Source organism: Athene noctua, chromosome 9 (assembly GCF_965140245.1).
Source record: "Athene noctua chromosome 9, bAthNoc1.hap1.1, whole genome shotgun sequence".
Taxonomy (NCBI): Eukaryota; Metazoa; Chordata; class Aves; order Strigiformes; family Strigidae; genus Athene; species Athene noctua.
Window position 1 is genome coordinate 22,002,974 of NC_134045.1, and position 25,830 is coordinate 22,028,803.

General features: G+C 41.0%; 1 protein-coding gene and 1 long non-coding RNA gene across 3 annotated transcripts in view; one reads left to right on the forward strand and one right to left on the reverse strand.

Annotated features, from left to right (window-relative positions):
* The window catches only part of LOC141963629 (uncharacterized), a 150,325-nt gene that overhangs the window by 46,680 nt on the left and 77,815 nt on the right, over positions 1-25,830 (reverse strand). Inside the window, exons 3-4 of one of the 2 annotated variants that reach the window (XR_012634186.1) lie at positions 24,563-24,659; positions 14,159-14,613 (exon numbers count right to left, since the gene is read on the reverse strand). This is a non-coding gene — a long non-coding RNA (uncharacterized LOC141963629). Of the gene's footprint in view, positions 1-14,158; positions 14,614-24,562; positions 24,660-25,830 lie in introns of those variants that run through there. The other variant, XR_012634187.1, reaches the window with a different exon arrangement.
* CDYL2 (chromodomain Y like 2) overlaps positions 3,087-25,830 on the forward strand; it is a 60,740-nt gene continuing 37,996 nt past the window's right edge. The window contains exon 1 of the mRNA XM_074913158.1: positions 3,087-3,465. Coding sequence (XP_074769259.1) covers positions 3,442-3,465 — 24 coding nt within the window. The 5' untranslated portion in view covers positions 3,087-3,441. The remainder of the gene's footprint in view (positions 3,466-25,830) is intronic.

The window sequence follows — 25,830 nt, forward strand, 5'->3', positions numbered from 1 at the left end:
ATTTTTCAGCAATTTCATTTCAGAGTAAAGATATTTCCATTTAAAGGCAATTAAAATTGAAAAACATGTATTTCCAGAAAATCTGTTATCAGAAACTTTTTTTTAAATGGTAATAAGTTTAAATGCTTTGATTTTTTTTCAAAAAAAATCAGAGGTATACCACACGACTTGAGTACTTACAATAGAGACCTGCAGGGCAAATGAAGGTCACTTGGATTTTTTAAAATTTAAAACCTTGTTTTCTGCTAAGTGACAGGGAAATGCACTGAAACCACAATCAAGTTTTCCTAGGTTTGACAATTGCAAAAGTCCTCTTTCTGCTCCTCACTACTGACTCACACACCATTGCATCCCAAGGGACTGTGTACTCTAAAACGAGGAACGAGTAATCAGGAAAAAGATGTTTCCCCTCTTCAAAGTATTCACTAAAGAACTCATCCTTCCAAAAATTCCAAACTAATATTTGTTTGGGTTGCAAATCTTACAGCAACAATATTGACAGTGTTAGTGTGATCTAAACACTGTACAATGTAAATGACATTTTCTAAAATATAGACCAGGTCATGGAGATTTTTTCCAATATGGTGCAGGGGAGGTTGTTCTAATTTAAGCTGCCTGAGAGCAGAGTAATAGCAAAGACCAGAAAGAACAGTCTGATTATTAGACCTGTCTCAGAAGAAAAGACACATATTCTTCTACAGCTTGAGAAAGGATATTTTTTAATTCATTCACGGCACCTTTGGAGAGAGTTGATACTATGAAGAAAGCCAACAGTTTCAGAGGAGGAATATTTTAGAATGCATCTGAAAAATGACTCACTGGATTTGACTGCCATTTTGTTTACTGCTGTAGAAAGCAGCAAAGCAGTAGGTGTAACAAATAGACTTTGAAGAGAAATGTATTAAAATGTCTACTTATCGATGGAATATTCTGCTCAATGAGCACTCCAAAGAGCTGATTTGTTACCGTAAACAGTAAAAGTCACTTTACACTAAGATAAAATAATTGGTTTATCAAGAAGAAACCATGGGGTGTGATTATTAAGTAATGCTTTTCTTGGGAATTAAGAAAATTTTGCTGCACTAATTACTAAAATTGCTAAAGGCATGGGTAGTTTACAGTATTTCTTAATCCTTTCAACATTTTGCTCTTCAAATATCAAATCCCAACAATCCAAATATCGCTGACAAATTGGAAAGCAGGGAACAACCCTCCAGTTACTTCAGTTAAGAAAAAAACAGTTATGTTTTATGTAGGCAGAGTAGCTTGTCCTTAGGAATTCAATATTATCACACCACCCAGCAGACCACACAAACCATAAACATCTTTGAGCTCCAAACTACCATAAGATAGTTTTTATTGAACTGTAAGTCAATACTAAACTGGTTAGCTAGCAAGTTCATAATCACCAGAGGTAATATTCACAGTTCAGGAGATGGGGTCAATCAAGAACTGGATGTGCATGTGTTATTTCCTACTTTCATAATAGAAGGTGACGATGTTCAAAATACCCAATTTTCAGTATTTCAAATAGGAATCGTCTCAGTCAGAAGAGTTTTCGGCTTCACCCCACTTGGACCACACTGGGATTTTTGGTCATAAATGAAATTTCAGAAATATTTCAGCACTGAGTACCAGCGACATTTATTAACCACGTTGAGCCTTAGTGTATTGTACTCAATAGCCGGCTCCTACCTGCCGCTCAGATAATAGCCTGAGCAGTGCCAAGTCCCACATTAACATGGAGTCCAGCGTTACACAAAGGACTGAAATCAAAAGATGAGAAATCAAAAGATGAGAAAAGCCAACACAACGAAGGCAAACAAAAGCCATGACCACAGCAAAGCCAGAGGGGATGACTACCTGAGATCAGCTATGAGAAGATGGGGTCTAAAAGCTGGTAACAACTACAGCAGGTTGGCTACAAAGCCAAGGTGTGAAGAACTGGTCAGAGCAAACCTTAATGACACTCTTCTGTATCAAGAAAGATAATAGGGAGAGGATGCTTAACACTTTACCTGAAGAAACAAATCCTTCACAGAGTGAAGCTGCAGGGACATGACTTGATACTCAAGCCGCCTCCACAGAGCAGAGCCCTTTGCTTTGCACCGTCCATGGCATCGCGCTGAGAGCCCTTTGTCGCCCACCAGGTCCCGTCTCCTCAGGACTCCATCGTGCTTGGTGGAAAGCTGGGCTTCCTCTCACGATGAGTTAGCTTGTCTTCGCTCATGGCCAAGTTGGTGTGAGAAAACCTCCTCAACCAGGAGGCGTTGGGCGGTAATGGCGGATAAAGGCAGACGGGTGGTCGAGATGTCGCTGGGCTTGCTTGGTGCCATCTTCGCGGGGACCCTTCACGGAGGTAAGGCGCTGCGCTGGGCTGCGAGGGCGCCAGCGGCCACGGGGCGGCCTTTTGCTCAGAGGAAATGCCCAGAACGTTCTAACATGGCAACTGCCAATGGCTTCGTGCCGCCCCATGTCCCACAGCCGCTTCAAAACGCCTGCCGCCCGGTGCCTCCACGTGAAGACCAGGTGGTGGGAGGTCTGTGGCTTCCATTTCCTGGAGAGGGCCGGCTAATTTGCAAAATGGCTGCAAGGGAGCGGGAGAGGCCTCTCCTTGCCTGGCGGAGGGTGGGTGCCAGCGGAGGCGAGAGGTAGCCCCAAAACCTGCCACCCTGCCCAGGCTGCCCCTCCTCGGGGGGCTCGGGGGCGCTTCCCGCCACCTCCCTTTCCTCGGCGATGGCCATGGGGTGGGTGGGGCGGCCATGCGGCGCCGGGGGGCGGGAAGGCGGCGGGCAGGGCTGCCCGAGGCCGGCGGCGGGGAGCCGGCTCCGCGCCCGCCTCTCCCCGCGGTGACCTTGGGCGGGCGCCGCGGCCCTCCCCGCCGCGCGGCCGCTCCTTCCCCCCCCCCTTTTTTTTTTTTTTTTATTTTTTAAATGTTTAATTATTTATTTATTTTGGCCGCGGAAAGAGTTTGAAGCGCTCCCAGCTCGGAGCGGGAAGGGGGGAGGTTGAGGTGGGGGGGGAAGAAGAAGAAGAAGAGGAGGAGGAGGAGGCCGCCCTCCGAGCGGCCCCGGGACTTTCCTTGCCGGAGGGAGCCGGGGGACCCGTCCCGGTCCCCGTCCCCGTCCCCCCCCCGCCTCCCGGGGCCGGGGAGGGTGGCGGCGGGCGGGCGGGCGGGGTGGGGAGAGGGGAGGGGGGGGGCGCCGGCCCCGCCGCCGCGGGGGAGACGCGGCTCCCGGCGCTGTGCGCCCGAGCTGCTGCTGGTTACGCCAGCCCCGCCGCCTGCCTCTCTGCCTCTCCTCGCCTCTGATTCTGCGCACAGCCAGCCCCAAAGCCTGTCATTCTGCAAAACACAGTTTACTCAACAGAGAGAGCGAGTGGGGGAGCGGGAGAGGTGGAGAGAGGGAGACGGCGCGGAGGAGCCCAGTCCCGCAACCCAGCATGGCTTCAGGGGACCTTTACGAGGTAGCGGGGCGCCGCGGGGCGCCGCGGGGCGGGAGGGCGGCGGGGGGGGGCCCCGGCCGGGGCGCCGCGGAGGGCAGCGGTGGCTCGTTTGGGAGCCGCTCCGCGGAGCCCTCGTAGTTGCCGAAGAGCGGAGGAAATCGCCGAGGGAAGGGCTGGGGTGGGGGGGAAAAGGGCTGGCGTGTGTGCCGGGGGGGGGGGGGAGGGAGGGATGGAGCGGCTCCCCTCCCTTCCCTCTGCCTCTCTCTTTCTCTTTCTCTCTCTACTTTCCATCGGGCTTGATCTTAGCAGGCCTTGCAAGAGGGAAGGAGGAAGGAGTGAAGGAGAGAGAGAGTTAGCGGTAGGATGGGGAGGCGATCGTAGTGTGATGAGCCCGGAGAGTGGAGAAAGTCCAGGTAAAGTCATAGGCGCTCTGGACGTGCTGAATGTGCAGATTAGTGCGAAAAAATGCGCCTTAGCGCTGCCGGGAGGCGCAGGGATGGAGGCGGCTCTGCGCCCGCTGTGCAAAGTGCAGGAGCCGGCGCCAGGTTGCTTCACCTCGCACCCGGGGGGCGGCGGGGGCGGCGGCCGGGCCGGGCGGGGGGCCGCGCCGCGCTGCGCCCCCAGCACCATGGCGGGCTCCAAAGTTTGGCGGGGGCCCCGCTCCGGAGGGGCCGGGCGGCCCGGGGGGCGAGGGGGGGGCGGGCGGCGCCGCGCCGCCGGCCCCCCGCAGCCTGGCGTGCCGGGGAGGGGGTGTTGGGGGTCCCCCACCGCCGGCCGCAGCGGCGGGGAGAGCGGCGAGGCATCGGGAGACGGCAGCCCGGTTTCCAGGTCGGGGGAAGGGGTGGGGAGAGAAAGGGGCTGGCAGGCGGTCGGCGAGACCCAGCCAAATTTTGACCTCAGGCACCCAGTTCTAATGCCCAAACTGAGAACAAGTCTAGCCACTCTTCCCCTGCCAGAGAAGAAGAAGGGAGAAAGCAAAAATTAAAAATAAGAAAGACTGGACCTGCGCGGTTTAAATATCCAGCTCCAGTCGGTGGGACCAGCGTGGAAGTCTACTATCCAAAAAACCCAAACGGGACTGGACGTCCTACACTAGTTCTGGGTCTGGAGCACCTCCTCGGGCTCGGCATTTCCCGGTGAAATGGTGGTCTGTGTTAAGGGCCAGGACACAAACAGTCACCCTCCAGTTGGGACTGTGTGCCCATGATTAGGCGCTGCTCAAGCATCAGAGTGTGCTTGGGTGTGGTGTTGCTGCTGTGGTTCGTTGGATATAGTTGGGACTTAACTCTCCATTTGGTGATCTCGATGATCACCTGTAGGGTCTTAAGTGCAAGAAGTGGAGGATCTGGCAGGTTTCATGTAGACAGTTTTTACTTTCTCATGGTCTTTGAAAGTCTTAACAAAGGTCATAGTTAAGGAATGACATTGCTCTATTAGGACTTCGCTGAGTGGGACACAGACCTCCTTTGAAGTCAACAGCTCTTATGCTCTCCTATGTGCTGTTAAATTATCAGAAGTGCTTGATGATTTGAATAGTATTGTTGACCTTTTCCCCACCATTTTGCGGTATCTGTCATACTACTTAGCAATTTTAAGGCTACAGAATGTCAACTGTATTGCTGTTGTGACTCTGGCATAGCCAGTGGGCGTTCTGTGAAGAACAACACTGACCCCAAAAAGTGATAAGATTTTGTATTGGTAACTTCTCAGATGCATAGAGGATCTTTGCCTGGTCTTGTCAAAGTTTTCTTCAGATGTTTGGATTATTTCTGGACAGAAATAAAACTGGTACCTCTAAGGCTAATGGTAGCCATGCTGGTTTAGCTCCTCATCATTAAAAATTTTTCCTTTTTTATGATCTTTGTGTTACTGTAAGACAATGACGTTTGGCAGTTGGATGGGGGCTGTGCCTTGAGTGCTACTGCACAGCATATGAGTGATGCTGCTCAAGTAGTAACCTGGCATGGAGGTGTTCTGTGAGAGAGAGGATTTACGACCCAGTTTGCAGTCAATTTTAGGCCCAGTCATTTTGCAGGCATTTGCAAGGATGAATGTGAATTGGTAGTGGTGTGGTTCAGAGCCTCTGAATCACTTCCTTTCTTTGTTACTCTGTTTGAACTACGTTTGCTTATCATTCTATCAATATGGAAGAATTGTACCCACCAGAACAGGTAAGTGGAAGTACTCCTTGTTTTGTGAGGTGTTTGGAATATGACCTTCTCAGCTGGTCGTGGTGTAAAATCTTACCTACATGTCTGACATGTGGGAAGAAGTACATGCAGGGATTCGATTATCAATCCATCTACATTTTTCATCTCCACTGTGACATCCTCCATGATGGAGGTCAGAAGAAATGTCTAGAAGGCTGAAGAGTTTGTATGGCTAGTAGGTAGCAAGTGTGTAGATGGTAGTAGCTTCATTTAAAAAACGACTCGGCTTTGCCTCCGCTGCACCTTCCCATCCTGGAAAACCAACCGCATTAAAGGGGCTCATTAGAAAAAAGCTCTCACACAGCTGTGATGTCCCACACCTGTTAGTTAGCAGGTGAGATGGAGTGCTTTGTGCCTTCAGAGCTAACACCTCTCTTCTTGCTTGGATAAATCATTTGTTTCTGTCCTCCTGAACAAGTAAAACTTTATGAGGATGGAAGGATGACCATTAAACAGTTTCAGGATTTTTAGCTTGAAATATGTTGGGGCTATTGGTGTAAATAAGTAATTTGGGGCTTATGGTGACATTCCAAAGGTATACTACAGTCCTGATTCCCCTTTGACTCCATTAGTAATATCTGAGTCCTTCAAGGATTCTTACTGAACTTCAGCAAATAAGACAATAATTACCTCTGCACTTGAGAGTATTTAATACTGGCTGCAAAATTATTTATTTTTGTTAAAGCCAATCACGATCTAGGAGCCATGATAAAGCACATTACAGTCTGTATTACCTATATTAACTTCTCGTATTTTGATGGCACTCAAGTAACAAGTACAGAATTTTAAGTTTGGGAAATAAGATGTGCATATTTATCCTGTGAGTTCATTCATTTTCTACTGTCGTGTTATTTTAAAAGGCTTTTCAACCTTTTAAACTTAAATTCAATTAATATCTGATACATTGAAGCAAAATAAGATCACAGACAAAACAACCTCAGTGCTTGGTTAACTAGATGCCTTTTTCTAGTTAGAAATGGCTTCTAATCACCTAAAATACCTCCTATTATATTTCTTTTAGGACTGTGGAAACAGGTATGAATTTATTCTAGAAGCAAAAGAACACCCATTCTGTGTTTACTGGTAGTCATTTCTAGATTTGTGTATTAGAACAAAGACACTTTACATCAAAAGAGAGTTACTTCATTATATGATAGAAGGCAGGTGTTAGTTTTGAAGTTTTATCTTTAAATAATTTTTTCCCCTTTAACAGTAAGGAATGCTGTATATATTTTAGTGTAATTCTCAGGCTATATAAAATACTAGTTTGGCTTTGCCTGACTTCCACGTGCTTATGACTTCAAGCTTTTCTGAGTGGATGAAAGAGTCACGAAATATTCCTTTTTTTTTTTTTTTCTCTCATAAGAGGTAACCTGTTAAATATTACAGAACTATGGTGCACATTCCTTAGAAATAACAGAATGAAAATATAGGACCGACAAAAGGATATGCTCAGTAAGGCAGCCCTATGTTGCTTTATGATTCAAATATACTGTTGGATGTGTTGATAGGAAATCCTCATTAATTTTGGTAACAAACAGAAAGGGTAATGTATTTACTCTTAAATACCTAGTCTGTTGATTCATATTAAAGTTGTTGTCAGTAATTTGAAGTAACATCTTGTATTTTCCCTGTACAATTTAGTTCTCACGTTACCTGAACCCAAATAGTTCTCTCACAAAGACACTGATATTAAAAGTATATGAGATGGCTTTAGAAGGGAAAAAAATTCAGTTTGAACAGTGCACCTAACTTTATTTTTCCTAGCACAGAGCATCCCATTTACTGGAATAAAACTGACTTTATTGACGAATGTATGAATCAGTTATTAGTATCATAGAGATGCCCATGAAGCTGACTGTGATGCTTTCTAATTTAATATTTTGGGGGGTTATATACAATGAACACAATTAGACATTCAGGGATGGTGATGTTGAAATCTAAGGTCTTATTTTAACATTGTGTCAGATTATATTACAACACCTTAGGTAAGTGATCTAAAGATTATAGCTAAATCTCTGAAGAGGACTGTCACATGCATATATTTCTGGATCACAATAATAAAATGAGTCTTTAAAACTCAGCAGTTTTTGCATTAAAGTGTTGGTCTTCGTGAAAAGAGACATTTTTTAAAATGGCATCTTCTCACTGAAATGATACAGTGCCCCTGGATAGGAGACTTGTCCACCACAGTGACAGGTTTCAGTTTTTTTCTTAGTCTGTTTATGCAGCTGTGTAACAATGAGCTGCAGTTTATTTTAGCTCATGTGATGCACCAGAAAGATAGTATCTCCCATTTAAACCTGCACTCAGGTACCAGAAACATCAAAACTTGAAGATAATAATGGCAGTGTTTGGCCTGCTCAATCTTTATTACATGTGGAGACATGCAGATGGGAGAGAACACAGCTGAACTTTGCAGTGCTGGGTTTGGTCTGCAGATGCAGAGTTTAGAAAAAAATCTTTTTTACAAAGCGCAGAAACGCAAGTTTCTGAGCATTGCAGCTTTCCATCTTGCATCTCTTTCAATGGAGTAACTTTTTAGGAGAGACACATATGTAAACCTGCTTATTGAACTAGAAATATATTTTTAAAGTATTCACACGTGTATCTTCTAAGGCAGAGGTGACTTGGAAGAAGATGGTAAATTTAAGTAAATATTATTTCTCAAATCAACCTCTTTATTGGTATAACAGTTCCTTGTTGAAGGAACGAGACTGATTTCACAAGCAGAAAATAGCGACTTAATCTGGACAACACGGAACAGAGTTAAGCACCTACTCCCTCTGTAGAACGGCAAGCTCTGGGTGCAGTGCTGACTTCAGCAATACTGGGCTTGTTCCCACCAGCTAAGCATCTGGTCCTCTGTAAGTAACACCTTATTAATATTTTTTTTTAGTGGAAAAGCTTTACTAAGAGCTATTTTGAAGAATCGGCTATTTCTCAATACATTGTCATCGATCTATCACCAAAATCAGTTTTTAGAAGACAACTGTCCTCAAAATAAGGTAACCTGTGAGCAGTATTACCTGCAGTCAGTAGAAATCTAGAAATCTTGCTGCCTGATGAAAGTTTTCAGCACTCTGTTCTTAATTAGGTGTGATTTGCGGTGCAGACAGCATTCTTCAATCCTGAAGCGGGCAATCATCTGGACAATAGATTAAACTGAGGTATAAAGCCAGTAACAAAGAGTTAACCCGAGGTCCTTTCTTGTAGTTCTCTAAATTAAAGATACTGAGTGAGTTTCAAAAGTGTAACTGGATAACTGGCAATATTCATTATCTTGCTAAGAAATTCCAGTGTCGAGCCACATATGGAACATTACAATGCACATAATGACTGTCTTGTTTACCTACAACGTCACTCTGTTACCACGATTCCAACTTCCTCATTACATTGTAATCTGCTCAGCATATTTTGGGATACTGAAAACCAATTGATTTCTTATGCATGTTACCATTCTGTTACAATCTTGATGATGTGCTTTATCTGGATGGAGTGTAGTTTATTGGGATAGCACATCATAACCATACTCCTGCTTGGAAGGGCTACTGAAAATACACTCTCTATCACTCTAAAGCCTAAACACATGCAGTGAAGATATTCACACCACCAGATGCTGAACTCAACATGCTACCTTGTTGTCCATGTTCAGTGTTCATACCTATCTGAAGATTAAGATGACATAAATTCTTGTAACGCTTTCTGAATGACAAATATAGTGCTTTACTTTGGGTTGGTCTTTGATTCAAAGTTAAAATCCAGCAATAAACGAATTGTTTAGTAATTCTTTCTTAAAGTTAAATTATTTAGAGAGAGACAGTTCAAATAATGGCAAAATTTAAATCTGGTCTAATATTGAAAGAAATTGGCTAATTGTTTTTTTAACTCAATGGAGTAATTGTGAAAGCAAGCTATGCTGTAAATAGCATTTCTTTGTCCATTCATTTGACTTTTAGCAGTATTACAGTTTCTTGGCTGTACATTTTCATCAGTGCAATCCCTCTTTGTTGTTTCTCTGTATCCATATATTTTTCAGACAATTTTTGCAGCACGTTTTATGACACTGGCATCCCAACACTGGCAAAAAAGATTGATTAAATAGTTACTGTTCCTTGTGTTTAAACTATTACAACAATACAATGATTTTAAGTGAAATATTTGCAATGTAGGGCAACTAGTAATGGAGAATGTGAATGCTGGCTTGCTTTACATTCATGCAAATAAGAATACTCCTTTTTCAACAGAAGGAAAATCATCTTACATAACAATGTCACACTCTTTGTTTATTAACAAAACTTTAGACCGGTAATACTGCAAAGCTGAAGGGAAATACATTTCAATATGTTTTATTCTATTACAATGAGAAAATGTAGCTTCCAATACTATTTCAATACTGTCTCATTATCAGTCATAATTAAAATATTGTTGCAAACCTGTTAGGTCTCTGAAAACTTTCACAATAAGTTGATATAATTGACCTGTGTAGGGAAAAAATTATTCTTCTTGTGGCTTACCAAAGAAGGGGAAAGAGGTTGACTCTTGCAGAATTGTAAACGGTAGCAGCATGATCAGTAGACTACAACAAAACACTAAAGCAAAAACAATATTGAAAACATCTGTCAGAAAGATACTTTTCTTTGAAAATAGCAGTTGCCCGACTTGGGCTTTGCTAGCTTTCTCACAGACCACCCACAAAACTCACAACCCCTTCCTTCAGAGGGGCAAAACAGGAACAGTGAGAATATTTCCTTCCATAGGGCACTTCACTGCATTTATTTAGATTTTGTGGGGTTTATTTGAAATCATCGTACAATAACGTAATCACTTACATATGCTCAGCACCCAATGGATTAAGAAGGGATACAAGAGACTACACACCACGAAGTCTGAGCTCCATTGCACGCAAATTAGTAGCACCTATAAAAAGAAATAGAATCAGCAGATGTATGTGAACATGTCTTAGTTTGAAGAAGAGTTAACGTGAATTTTTAGAGGAAGGTCCACATTTCACAGAACTTAGTCAATATCAGGCTGGTGTAAATGGATTTTCAAAAAACCTTCCGGTAAAGTTCCCACAGGAGCAGCTGCTAATGCAACAAAGCTGTGGCTCAGAAGGGTTGGTCATCTCTTGGACTACCTGGTTCACTACCTGGAAGCAATGAAGGGCAGTTAGTACTGATGTCTGGACACTCTATCTGGGACCTGTATTCTACAACAGAATCGTTGATTATTTGAAAAGAATTGCATTTACTGCTGATAATTTACAGATTATTATTAGCATTGTCAAGAGAAAGGTTGACAGTGCAGAGCTGGATGAGAGCAGCTGAAATACAGTGTTTATAAATGCAAGCTAATGATCAAAGGAAAGATAATCCTGACTATACATGCATAACAATGAGCCCTGAAGAAGCTGTTACTATTCAGGAGAGATCTTGGAATCATTGTGGAAAGTTTTTGGGTGTGTCTACACTAATATTTTAATTTGGATCAGGTGCATGCTTTTGAAGTGAATCTCCATTTACCACACCTCTGTTTGCATCACAGAACTGTCTTGGAGAGCAGTGACCGCACTCCCTTCAGATGCAACTAAACCAGAAAATTTATTCCAGCTCCTAATGAGTGTCAGGTCCACGGGATCAAACTACTGTTAATCGGAGGTAAACCTCAGGCAAAGAGAATTTTGGGTGTTATTAAAAAAGTAGTTGAGAATGAAATGGAAGATGACCACCGTCATGTCCCTGGCAAATACCATTGTGCTTCCACATCTGCAGTACTGTACCCACTTCAAGAAGACACAGAACTCCAAATAATGCAGAGAAGGGCCAACAGGGTGTTGCACGGTATGGAATGGTTGTCAGTGAAAAGACACCTTATGACGACTTTCTGGCTGGCAAAAGAAGGGATTGAGGAAGATATGAATGGTATGGAAAAGACAGATGGAGGATGATTAGTTAATTCAGTGATTAATGCTATTTCTCCTAACACAAGAAAAGGCATGCAGCAATGAAATGATTAGGCAAATGACTGAGACAAAGGAAGCAGTTCTTAACAGTATTTAAATCATTGCCATGGGATGTTGTCGAAGTCAGAATTGTAAATGGTTTCAAAGAACGGTAAAACAGCTTCTTGGAGGATAGATCTCTTTATACCTTTCAGCACACCCATAAAAAATCTTTAAACTGCTAATCTCCAGAAGCTTGGAGGGTAGAGCAAGGACAGCACTTACTCTACAGATGCTGTTTCCTAAGCATCCAGTACTAATTTCTATTAGAATATAAAACATGTTGAGCTAAATGGACCTTTAGTCTGACCTCGTATGGCAGTTCTTAGTTTTGTACTTACTACAGTCATTAAACAAACATAGTTATTGACTAAGATGTTGATACGGTCTGCAGAGATCACATACTTGCCTTACAAGTTGTATTCTGGTATTCTAATTGCTAATCATTGTCAGTTAGTATCCCTGCAAACTAAAAGACAAATCAGAATAGTGGGTTCAGTTTTCAACACTGAAAAAGTTCATTTCTGCTTCAGAGACCTCACAGTCTAGACTTCTAACAAGATGCCACAGGTGGTAGAAGCAAACAAAAGAGTAGAAGAAGGGAGGAGGTGATGATGAAGTAATATTGAATCAAACATGAATAATAAAAATGACGTTTTGGCTCATTGCCATAGCTCTGGCTAGTAACTGGGGTAAAAGGGATACAGATAAAGTAGAAAACATTTCAGCAAATGCATGGAATGAGGCAAATGATCAAGTCAGTGTTATTAGAAGGTTATATTAATGTAATAAAATGTTTCCAGTGAACAAAGCCAGCTTTCTCCTACTTCTGTGAGAAAAGCATTTCAGCATTTAAAAGGGTTTATCCAAAACTTTTCTGTATTTACATTTTTGGATGGTCTTCATAGGCTTCCTTAATGCTCTACAGAGGTGTTAATACACAATTAACAATCTTTAAAGGCCTTAGCTGAATATACATTAAAAAGACACTAACTTTTAACGAACCCATCAAGTTGCTATTGTGTTGGGTTTTTCCAGAAATGGTGATTACTAATACACTGAAATATAAACACCCTAATTTCTGACCAGCTCAACTTTTCAAATTCTTTTACACATAAAAAACTTTTTTTTGACATCACTTTTCAGTCACTTCAATGAGCAGTGGTACTGTGAACTGTTCTCAGATGTCAGGGTACCTACAAAGGAGAGAGCTTTGCTTATGTATCTTACTGGTCTTGTTACTAAGAGAGATATTACAAAACAAAGTGTGACATTACGTAGTTTTTTAAAAGACTACTTACTTTGTAAAATTTGTTTGACTATGCTGATAGACTTTCCTTTAAATGTTATGTAGTTGAAATTTGCTCTAACAATATTTTTGAAACTTGTTAAATCATTTCCCTTTTTGGAGAAGGGACTGTTTTGCAAAATATAAAAATCACATTAATACACCTGATGAACTTGTCTTTCAGAAATTGTTTTGCAGTAGGTTTTAGCACAGGAAATCTGACAGGAAGGGTGCTGGGAATTCCTGCTAAATATGGTTCACAAGGAAAGAAAATGAACATTAATGCTTACTGGGCTCGTAAATGAATTCTGAGACTTGCAGACTGGAAAGATGTTAATCACAAAGATTTTTGGTGATTAACATGGGAGGAATAGCGGACTCCAGTGCAAACATGAATGCATGAATTTAGGATGACACAGCATGAGAAGTGGTTGAACTTATCTCTACCTAAATAGAGGGAGTAGCAACCTTTTAGGTTCAGCAATGGTATGATATAACGGGATACCTTCAAATTAAATAGAAATATGACTCAGGTGTCAAAATCCATATAGGGAGGAGGATGGAGACTTTCTGGATCCCAAATTAAGTACTAGGAATTACAGGCGAAACTACATTTATGTACTAAAATGCATTCATGTGACTTCAGGGGAAACAACCTGCAAGTTCTTGAAGAAATAAATACTGGCTCATAAGGAACAATTAAAACTTTGCCGTGTGACTGCAGTAACTGGAAGCAAGGCTGTAATAGAGTCTGGGTGCACAAACTCAAGTTTTTCCCAGTCCAAAAATGAGAAAAGTTGAAAAGCAGCTTCCACTCCTGTGTAATGAGACATTACCACCAGTTCATAATTTTCTTCTGTGCTGAAATGTCAGAGCCAATGTACGTTAACAGTCGGGAATGGAGATGGTAGAGACGATGAGGAACTTGACAATGTTTTATCCAAGTAGTCACTATTCTATACCTAATACTACTATATGGTGCAGATTAACACATCATAGTAGACAGTATTTGTATAGTCAGCAAAATAACACCACAGTATGGAAACAGTGATAAAAGTAACAGGAAACTGAAAAAAGCAATAGGTATCAGCTTCGGCTTGTTGGCAGCAGCAGACGTAAATGTGTTTGGAGTTTTTATTTAGTTTTTACAGTGGAAGTGCAAAATGTCTGCTTTTCTGTCTGTATAAAAATAAAGTGTGAGACAGGCAATTAAATAAAAAATAGACAGTTCAGGCTGCAAAACTTAGTAACACTGAATGTTCCCATTACTTACCTTTATGACCTGATAATGTCTATGCACAATAGAAGCCCTAATCATCTGTGCACTGATGATACACAAAAGATGCAACAGAAACTCCGGAGAAAGCTGTGCATGTTAATGTATCTTCACATATACCAGGGAAATAGCGGCTCTTTTACTTTACACCCGCAGAAACACTCGTTTTTCTTAATAAAACAAAAAGAGTGAGGCCCTTGGCGAGCTTTTATGGCCTTCTCACTGCTGCATTTTATTTGCCCCTTGGTGTCAGGAATGACAGTCCTCAATTCCCTGGGAGTCGTGGGTCTCTCAGAACCATTGTGTGGCTTCACAGGGCTGAGCGATGCCTTCAGAGCCCAGGCAGATTGGATCAGCTCTTTCCTCTGACTTTCCTTTGGTTTAGGACCTGCTGTAGCATTTTGTACATAATACAGATGTGTTAGTACTTTTAGGGAAGCTGAAGTATAAATAAATCAGACTCTGGGGCGGGCAGGCCGCCTGTGTGACCTGACAGCAGCTAAGGTATATCAGATTGCTCTGCTCCTCCGTGTCCTCCCTCAGCAAAGACCATTTGGAGGCCACTGGAAGGAGACTCTTCCACTGCCCTCCTGCCATCCTCCCCGCTGCCTTCTCACCAGCAGCAAATGACTTGCAGGGCCTTTCCCATGCACTGGCATGCACTTGCACCAGATGACAGATTAAAGCAGGAGTGCCAAGGCGGCCTTGCCATCTCTCCCTGCTGACTAAGGCCTATGCAAACAATACATTATATGGCATTTTATCAAGTGGACAAAGATAACAAAAATTCCAGTCTCCAAGGAAGACACCCTTTTTTTCTTTCATGGCACACATCACAAGTTTTGGATTATTATTCTCATCATCTTTCATCACACTGATAGAATGCACTTTCATCGAAGAACAGCATGGCTCAACACGTGGACTGCCTGTTCTGGTTCATAATCTTGTATGAACTGTTGTTCTTGCTGCCTCAGAAAGCTTCAAGGACTTGCTAGAAGAATTGATGGAAGGCTGCTGTTTCTCCCAATTGAATAACATGTCCCTTGGCTTTGTCATGAGCACTACAAAGGATGCCGGATCTTTTTCCTGCATTGTTTGACCATCCTACGCTTTCGCTTTCTGACATGACATTATTTACAGTATTTCTAGAGAGTGCCAGTGATACCACATTTCTCACTCTTAGAAGTGGTATCAAGTATTGCAGTGTGTGCATGGTTACCTCTTATTGACAAGCTACTGTGGGCTGTGATTTGAATTGTTCTGCAACTGTGCTGCTGTTATTTTTTGTGCTTCTTCCACTCATATCAAATACCACTGACAACCTGCTGTGTTTAGAAGACAAAGGCAGATCTCCTTTTAATGTGAACTGGATCTTCTGTGTGTACCATGAATGATGCCGTTTTCCTGCCCCGCTATTAACTGCTGCTCTTGTACCTTATTTAGTATACAAGGAAAAAAGGCTTGCTTACTGATCAGCTAAGGTGTGTAACTACTTTTTTATTTTGGATATGCAATCTGCATTTCTGTTACATCGTAGAGTATACACCCCTTGATTTTCTACAGTCCATTTCAAGATAAAGTACAGTTCACAAACCGAGGACAACATTCTTTAATGCTGGTTTATCCCCAAGCCACATGGCAAAATTCCTTAGGTAGCTGAAATAATTAGTGCCTTAACATAACACTTCTGTAAAATGTCTAGATTTCCTATTAATTCTAGGGTTTTGTGCAGCTCAGAACGGCTCTGGCAGAACTTTCCCTGAAGATTTTTCTTTCCTCATGCCCAGCTGCTGTTGCTCCTATGACCACCAAAAGGCAGCCATTCCAAGATCACAAGCATCTCTGGTAATCAAAAGTTGCAGTCTAATGGCAGTTGATCTTTCAGAGTGCAGAGTTAGACACTGAGGATGTTGTTTAGTACTGAGAATCGCAAAGGTATGTTTTGGATGTGTATTTAAATGCATACACTTTTACAGGCATCGAGGGGATATCTGGGGATTGCCTACAGATATTTAGTATTTGATACATCACTTATTCAAGATTTGGAAAGTACTTTAGTAGTAAGCCTCAGGGTTAGCAGAGGAACTGCGTGATAAGCCTTAGATCTCACAGAAGAACTGATAGCAAGACCTACCTTTTCATTCCCCCTCTGATTATACAGTAGTGTAATAGGGCTTTGCAGTGACAGATAGTGTGTAACTGAGAGAGACAGGATGAACCGGGGCTATTTTACAGTCAGTTTTGTTGTGTTTTTTTTTTTCTTTTGAAGCAACTAGTCTTTAGCTTCATTTCTGAGAAGGTTACTTGAACCTCTGACTCAAACAGAGACATCTCTGATCGGGGTAAACCAGTAGCTGCAGCACTTCTGGGACAGAAACTGCAGACTGTTAGGAGCACGTTTCCCTTTGCAAACATGGTGGCAGCTGCTTTCGATCTGTGGCTTCTCACTGCTATTGTGCGAGGGAATCACACTCCCTGAGTTTCAAGAGCCACAACAGAGAGGAAGTAAAGCTGTGGCTCATTTAGGACTGGGTGTTATTTTAATGAGCTTAATAAATTCTATATAGGACTGGGAGTTTCTTCGGAGTTCTCAGTCCTGCAAAGCAGCGCTCTCAGTCTGACCTTTGAGCCTTGTACACTATGGAGCTCTAAAAAACTGCACCCGTTCTATGCTGCACCAATTTCAGCAACATCAGCAGCCCTAGTGTAAGTAGCTCACCCGCTTTAGCAGCTCTTTTCAGCATCAAGTTGATCAGACTTCTCTGAACAGAGCTTAAATGACACTGTACTGCAAATGACTTCCACTGCCCCAGGTCACCATGTTCACAGACATTTACAGAAGTCCAGGAGCTCCATAATCATGTAGAAACAAACTGATTTGCTTTGTGAAATAAGTACGCACAGAAGATAAGGAGTTGGCATTTTTGTTAACCAAACTCATCACATGGTTAAAGCCAAAACGTTCATGAATGTTAATATTGTTCTTGTAAAACACAAATGGCAAGGATTCGTTTCATGTGCACTGTGGACACTGACCTTCAAAGGGCAAAATTCATTGCAGCACCATTTATCTCACTTTTAGCAAAGCAGGATGGAAGGAGATCTCCTAAGTTATTCATTTTACAGTCGTGGCTATCAACTCCTCATCACGGTCAGCCATGTCATGTAATCACTGTCATCAAAAGAAATGGCTATCTTGATCAGACTCCATCTTACAATGAGCAGGGTTCTCACCCTCTCCTCCTGAAGTTAAAGGTTGCTTCTGGAAAGGATTTCTAACACCTATCTCCCATAGTGGTTAGGGCTGAAAATACACTGGAGGAAAAGACTCAGTCAGCCAGCAAACTCTCAGGCCTCCTCTGCAGTAAAAACGTTCACCATAGAAACCTCAAAATGACTCAGGGTGATGAACTGGTATAATTTTAAAAGAAAAGTACTATCACACCTATTTTCTGGCTACGGTACAGTTTTATTAATGGACATGTATTGAAAATTATATGTTCTTGGACAGGCTACTTTGGAACACTCAAAAACTAAAAAAAAATTATAAAATTATTCCAGTGTGCTTTAATACCAAAAGCTGAGAAATATGGTAGATATACAAAGAAAATTAAAAGCCCTAGGGCTAAATATTTTTATAAAAGTAATTTAAAAAACAGAACTTGAACAAACCAAGTTGACCTTGCTTGTTGCAGTGCTGGAGAGATTTGGTTCTGCATAGCTATGAGTATAGCACTGTTTAAATAACATATCAGAGTCTACCAGTGGTGTAATGCTTTGTGACTTCTACTAAGACATAATCTATAGCTTTTGACTCAGATGATTAGGGAAATGTCTGATATGCTAGGTTCTACTGTCACGTAATGTATGTAACGTAATATATGTATATTAAAAAAAAAAAATAATGCTATCCTACTATTTGGTTAAACTATCTTTCCCTTTCTTTTTTATGATGCCTTTTGAAAAGGTTTTCAAGTATCTAAAACCAAAACATTGCTGAGGGTGTGGCCCTTATGTGAAAATACAACTTTCCAGAATGGTCATGGTGCAAAAGACTCTGGCTTTCTTTTGGGAAAATGAAGGCATCCTAGAGCAGAACAGGATTGCTGTGCCTTTCTTACGATAGATCTGTGCTGCTCATTTTTGTGTGTGTGTGTAGCTTAAGAAAGTAGTCAGTCTCTCATGTAACATACGGCTAAGGCAGTCACTTTCTTCACCAGTGGGGACATGTAATTTAGGCAGTAGGTGCAGTGATTTCAAGATCATTCCTAATCCCAAACCGCTTTTTCCACTCTGAAGTCTAAGGCACGTCCTCGGTGCTCGGCCCTTTTCTGTGCTTTTCCCATCCCAACTCATCCCATCCCTTTGTGCTGTTAGTGGAATTTCCCCGGATGTTGCTGCCCTTGTCTGTGGGAAGTCATCCGGCAGCCCTGCAGCCCCCGCTGCCCCTCTCTGCCTCTCTGGCACCCCACTGCCTCTCTCAGCTGCCTCCACGCATAGGAGAGCCTGCAAAGTAAGACAGGTTTTCCACAGCTGAGTCCACAGAAAACTTGGCTTCAAAATTAAGCTCAATGTGTACAGCTTTCATGTAGGCTACAACAGTATTATAAGGACAGCTAAGTGTAGATTATGTACTTTCATCAGTGAATGAAAATCTCATTCATACTCGGCTGCCCTGGACCACTGAGCTCATGTACCACTAATGCAAACTACTGCCTGAATTTACCCCATGGAGTTTCCTGATCTCTGAAATGCAGAACTGGGTTATTTTAGTATAAATTGATTCACTAGTCCTGAATTTCGTTTGAGAAACTCATGTAATTTTGGTTCGCTGTCTGCTCTGAGGTGACAGCAGTTCTTTTACATACCCCAACATCTCCACAAACTGTTTAATAAGTTTGAGGTTGAGAAGAAAATGCTGTTACTTCTTCATTTCCCACAATACAGTTTACGGTGAAGCACTTGTGCCTAGTGAATGGTTTCTCAGGTCAGAAAAACCAACTCCTTTCTTATTTTTGGGCACATGTATCCAAAGGATGTCCTTGGATAAAAAGACTTGAATGTACTTTAGTATGGTAAAAAATATACAAACCACTAAACTCGAAGTATTTAAACTTTCCTTATATTTGATTAGTGCTTTATATGCCTGCTTTCAGAACATTCCTAAAGTGTTCTAATTTGTTTAATTAGTATTTTTTAATTCATAGCGTGTGGTTTCAAAAAGCCCAAACACTGAAAAAGTAATTTTTTAAGGGTAGATTATTAAATTTTCATAGCACGTGTAGCTTTCATATGTTGCTTCTTTTTAAGGTTTTGCACTTACGTAGTATTATGACTCGAAATAAATTCAGATATATATTTAGCATTTGATTTTTTCACAACCGAATGAGGATATTGTTGTCCTGTTTTAGAAAGGGCACAGATTTATGTGGATGTAGAGCAGTTTGTAGACAGATGTGGGTAATTATATAGTTGTATGCAATGATCCAGTATAGCACAGGGGAAAACTGTTCTCTTTGTCCATATGACTGAACACATGGGTACAGAATTAAGACAGTAAGTAGTAAACTTTTTGCATAACAGGAATAAAACGGGCACAGAACTGAACACTGCGCATCTTCCTTACATTTAATTTTTCCTTTTTCTGTGGTCAAAATCGTGCCATCTAAGAGATGCATTATTTTCTAGGCAATAAAACCAAAATAAGGGACTTATATTGATCCGGCGAATGCAGTTATTATAGTCTTGCACTTCATAAAAATATTCTCCTTCAAAATTATATGAAATAAGGTGAATTTGATCTTCAATCACAAGTGGTGAACCGTAACAGTTATGATGAAATTTTGGAATACGGCTTCTGGAGCAGCTACAAAATTTTAGACAGAGCTATCACATTAGCACCCAAATTTTACAAAACTTAAAGAAATATGGAGACCATCTGTTCAGTTCGCTGCAAACCACTTTGCAGGATTTAAGGTCTGGAAAATGAAATTAGCTAACAGAGATACAAAAGGTGCCGGTGGCTGGAAGTTTACCCTTCATAAATTAGAAATGAGTACTTTTTAACATTAACATAACATTTTATTTATAGCACTTAGAAAGATTCACTAACAGCAGTGGTGTACTTTCTGTGAATCACTTCAAATTAAGATGTGATGATTTTCTAATAGATGTTTAACTAAATCAGAATTTGCTGTGGAACTGCTGAATGAAACATTCCTGTGTAGCCCAAGACAGGCTAGATGGATGTAATTGTCCCTTCTGGCCTTCAAATCTGTGAATCTGTGGGCCTGTAATTAATGATGTCATGACAGTTAACTAATCAAGTCTGGGCCATCATACTGAAAAGGAACATCCTCTTAAGTGGAAGTGGCACTGGTACTTCTTCAGTGCCATGGTATATAAAACTTATTCTAGATCTGTATTCTAGAGTTTTTTTCAAAATGTTATCAAGATACTCCATCCCCAAAAGTTTTATAACCACTGACTAATAGTTTGTCAAAAAAAGAAAACTAGTCACATTGAAAAAAATTTTGTGGTATCATATGTCATTCATTCTGGAAGGTCACTATTATTTTAATAGTTTTTCATTTTTAGACTATACTACATAATAAACACCTAAAATGCTAAAAAGCTCAAACAGGCAGAGTCTCTTTCACCACTATTATTAGAACATCTGATGAACAGGCTATTATTAGCCTTTTATTTTAAACAGTGGTTACAAACCTATAGTTTTAAGAAAGACATGGTGACCAACTGTTCCAGAATGAGTTCTAGTGTGTGAATTAAATAAGTCCATATCACTCTCATGTAGCAGAAATTTTCAGTACTTTATATTGTTACAACTAAGTCTTTAGAATTATAAATTTTCTCACTGTTCATGCAGCATATTTAGATTATCACAGGATGCTATTCATTGTACAATGCCTACAATTACTTACATAATTAGATTTCATATTGCTGACTTACGAGTCCTGTAACTAGACAGGCATTAGATGGGGAAAAGAACCTAGATCCTAAAATACAAACCCTGGGGTAGAAGGGAGCTTGAAAAATCTCTTTGTTCTCTAAACATCTACCATTAAAAAAACCTAAAGCCAAATAGATTTTTATGTTGAACAAAAAATGCAATTATGTTGCTTACACAAAACTGTGTGGCTTATCGATTAACTTGGACTGGACTCTCCACTGTTAATAATGGTTTAAAAAAAAAAAAAAAAGTACATTACCAAACAGTTGAAAGTGGAAAGATTTCAGACATTTTGATTATCTTGACTAAAATTATTTCATATTATATGGCCATCAGAGGAAGTTACTAAACTCCTGAGAATGCTCATCTGAGTAAGAAAAATTTCCAACAAAATGTAAGAGATGTACAGGTGATTCATAGACCTTCTTGTCGCTTACTGTCACCTTCAGAAGACTCTCTCTAGCCATTTAGAGACAAACTGAAGAATGTTCCATCCATTTTTCCCCAGTGGCTGTCATCTAACTAGCATATATCCTTACATGTGTTGCAGAATATCTCAGATTCCCTTTAAAAGTAATTCACAGGTGAAAACTTGCCTTTTAAAATCTGGACTATTTGTAATTGTGTGCATTAACAGAATCAACAAGGCAGAAATTGTAAAGATAATGTAGCATACGGTACTGCATGTGTTGTATTTGCCCTGCACTGCACAGTGCGTATTCTGAATACTGCATGTGACATTCAACAGCCAAGGGCAAGGTCTTTTCCAGAATAACACTGAATTTTTATACTGCAAAACTAACATCTTTGTCTTTGGGGCACACTAAGCAATCATTAGTACTGATCTGACAGACAGTCTATACTAGATTTTGTGATTATCATATTCTGACCATTTAATTTGAAGAACATTATGGCCCACTACATATTAAAGGGAAGTGCTCACTGCTCCGAGCTCCACCTGTGATGCTGTTAAATAATAGTAATGATCATTTGTATCCATTTAGTAGGATAGATTTGCATGGTGCTTTGTAACTATGAAAATAACATTTCAGAGTAATAATTGGGGAAATACATACTCTTTAGGGAAATTCTATGATGATTTAAAGACAAACTGTCAGTTTGTTTAAATCTTTCTTTCATGACCACCTGAAGTTTCTAGTTTCCTTGGAATTAAACTAAAAACTTTATGCATATCATCTTGAAATCTTCAAAACATCAAAACATGAAATAGTTTCTTCTTCTTATCTAGAAGACAATTAGTTAATATCCCTAAAAATATTCCAAAAGGATGAGGTTTATGTTCCTTCACTAGGCTACAGCTGGCAAGCATAATAAAATCATTACTTTCCCCAATATTTGTCAGTATTTCTGTTGAAGTAGTAAGAATATAACACTCCTCCATCATGCGTGTTACTGTTTATTTGTACATTATTTTTCTACGTATGCCTTTGTACATAACTGCTCTTTGGAGAAAAAGAAAGGTTGACATTTGATCAGAAATTCCTTATGTAATTCCAGAGCCATCTAATCCAGGCGTATTCTTTTTCCCAACAAAAGGAAATGTGTATTCATCTTACGAGTCTCTTACCACTCCCAAATATGTTAGGACCTTCTTGGTCTTGTCAGGACATTGCACTGCATAATCTGCTACAAAACTGCTAAATACAAGCAGCAGCTAGCACAAATACTAAATGCAGATATTTAGTACAAGTCAATCTTGTTTTTTTTTCCTGGTTTTATATTGCTCACTGGGCTTCAAACGAGATTTGCTTTATCAAAATTTTCATTTTGGAGACTGCTGTACATAAAAATTACTTCAATGCACCTTTCCCATTTTCAACGCCAGGTCTGAAATCACTTTACAGAGAGGATGTTCCTTTCAGATAAGGCACATAAAAATAAAGAGAACAGCTGAGGTGGTGAGGAGGACTAGGAACAGAAACTCAGACTTTCAAGCCCTATCTAAGTATCCTGTCCCGTGGACCATTCTGTTACTATCTGTGTACAAACCTCAAGGTTAGGAACAAGAACTACAAGTGCATTTTAATTAGCATGTTTCCTCTTATCTTTGTGGTGAATGTATGGTAACTTCTCCCTTTTATCCCTGTCTTTAATTCCTTCTTATTGGATGAAGAGCAAATATGTAGCTATCATGGAGCGTGTTGTATGTTTAGACCCCAACTTAGCCCATTCCTTCTTCTGCTTATACCATTATACAAACACTGAAAATACACTGAATAATAACTTCACAATGTATCTCAGTATTTTTAAATGTCCATTTAATGACTAAGAAAATCTTTTTAACATTATGATCAGCTGACCTTGGTCCTCCAACCCATCTCTCCCTGTACATCTCAGAGAGTAGATTGCTCTTGCTGTATGACCTGAAAGTCAACAAACCCTGATGGTATCAGGTCAAGAAAAGAAGGAAGTTCAGAGCTGCTTGTGGGAAACTCCCTTCCAGCCTGGTAAATCCAGATTCGGCTTAATGGAGTCAGTTCATACACCCACTTCCACAGATTGCATAGAGCTCAGTTTTCCAAGTGGAAAAGAATTAATAAAGAATTATTAAATATTTTAGGCAACATTTATGTATCATAGAATCATAGAATAATGTAGGTTGGAAGGGACTTTTGGAGATCATCTGCTCCAACCCCTTGCCTAAAGCAGTACCAGCTTAATTAGGTTACTCAGGGTCTTGGTCAAGTTCTGAGTATCTCCAGGGATGGATATTGCACAGCTTCCCTGGACATCTGTTCCAGCACTTGACTATATGTACAGTTTGTGCTAGGGACGACAGCAAGAACATCAGAAGATTATCATGGACTCGTTAGAATTAGAAGACTAATTAGGTGCAAGTTTCGTAAGAGTCCCTAACAACTTATTAGCCATTTGTTAAAATTCCTTTTTGTAATTTCATAAAGCATTTTCAAGTGGGATCTTAGTATTAAATGTGACTCAGAGGTTTCTTATACTTAAGTGTGAGTTTAAGCTTCCATTCATAAAATATCTGGAAAGCAGTATGGGTGTTGGAGCACCAATGTCTGTTGGTCTCTGCACTAACCCTCAATTAATAACAAGCAGACAGCTGCAGCCTTCCACAGCTTCAGTTTGTGACTGGCATAGTGCCACGGAGAGAACATACACCAGCCTAATCCCAGTGAGACAAATGTAGGGAATAAATCTCAGAAACCCTACATTTATAAAAATATAGTGCCCCATTCTATGGAGGTACATGGAACAAAGCCCTTTGCCACATCATTGCTGTAAATGTGTCTAGGAGCAGCTGAGGTATTAACACAACCGCCAAGTTAGGAATCTGACTAACAAATACATGGAAAATTTCCTCAGTAATATATTCACTACTTACATATTCAATACTGCTTCGAGCACAGACATTTCTAAATGGTTCCTCAGCTTCATCAGAGTTCCAGTCTCACCCAGATGCTTGATAACGTCTGCATCATCTGTCAACAGAAAGAGAAGATAGCCGTCAGCATGGAGACGTGGCACATGACTCCACAGTAACCCTTGGAGTGATCTGGCAGGCACTTGGAGCAGGATGGCAAGAGCTGTACCTCTCCACCAGAGAAACCCTGGTGGTGTTCCTTGGGACCTCCCTGAAAGGAGTAATGGATTCCAGTCTGTAGCAACCCCTACGGCTGGAAGTGCTGCCAACACTCGGCTGAAACCCTATCATCAGGAATAATGACGATCTAGAAGAACTCATCAATTAACACTTCCTTAGCTTGTGTGAATTACCAAGGCTGAAACAGGACTCATTGAGGTCAAGGCATGGTGACCATCTGTTGCCAAAGTCAGCTTTTGAGAGGATCTAGGGCCCGAGGACAGCAGAAGGGTAACCTGTGATTGCCTCCTCCGCGGCAGCCGCTCCGATAGCAGCTCCCGGGGGACGCTGCCATTGCCACAGGAGATGCACAGCAGCATGTGGCCGGAGCCTGCCACGCAGTGGGGTGTAGTCACTCTGACACACTGCAGACATTTCTACAAGCACAGATGTGTCAGTGCCTTTCATCCACGCCGTACACAAACGTCCTCCTCACACAGAGTCCATCTAATTGCTCCGAAACACACTCTTACGTTAAATCAATGAATATGCTTTTATGCCTTTGCATCTCCACGTTTAGAGCACTGTCCCCACTTTTTAAATGCAGATTTGCAACTAGCTGCACTCTCAGATGATTTAAAATGCATCCATCTGATGAACGCTGACAGCTTTCACAACTGCCCTTACTACTGTCCGCAAGATAGTTTGTTCCTTCCAGGCACCAGTAGTAAGTTGATTTTACATGGGACAGAATTCAGATCTTGAACACAGATCTGCAGCGAAAACCGATGCAGTAATTGAGGCCAGAACTTGGCCTACTGACCCTGCTCATCTGAATGCTATTTCTGAGGGGATAATGATGCATTATTCTTCCTTTTTAACAATTACTCCTTCACAGATAATTTTTGAAATTTTATGTGCCATTTTCCTGTGATGTTGCACTGGTATCCTGGATACTTACTTGTAAAGTTCTGTGCTCCCATCATGCCATTATAGTTGCCTAAAGCATATTTCTTTATTCTTTTTTTCTGCTCTACCTTTCTTTTTGGCTCATTCCTGTATTCTGCCAT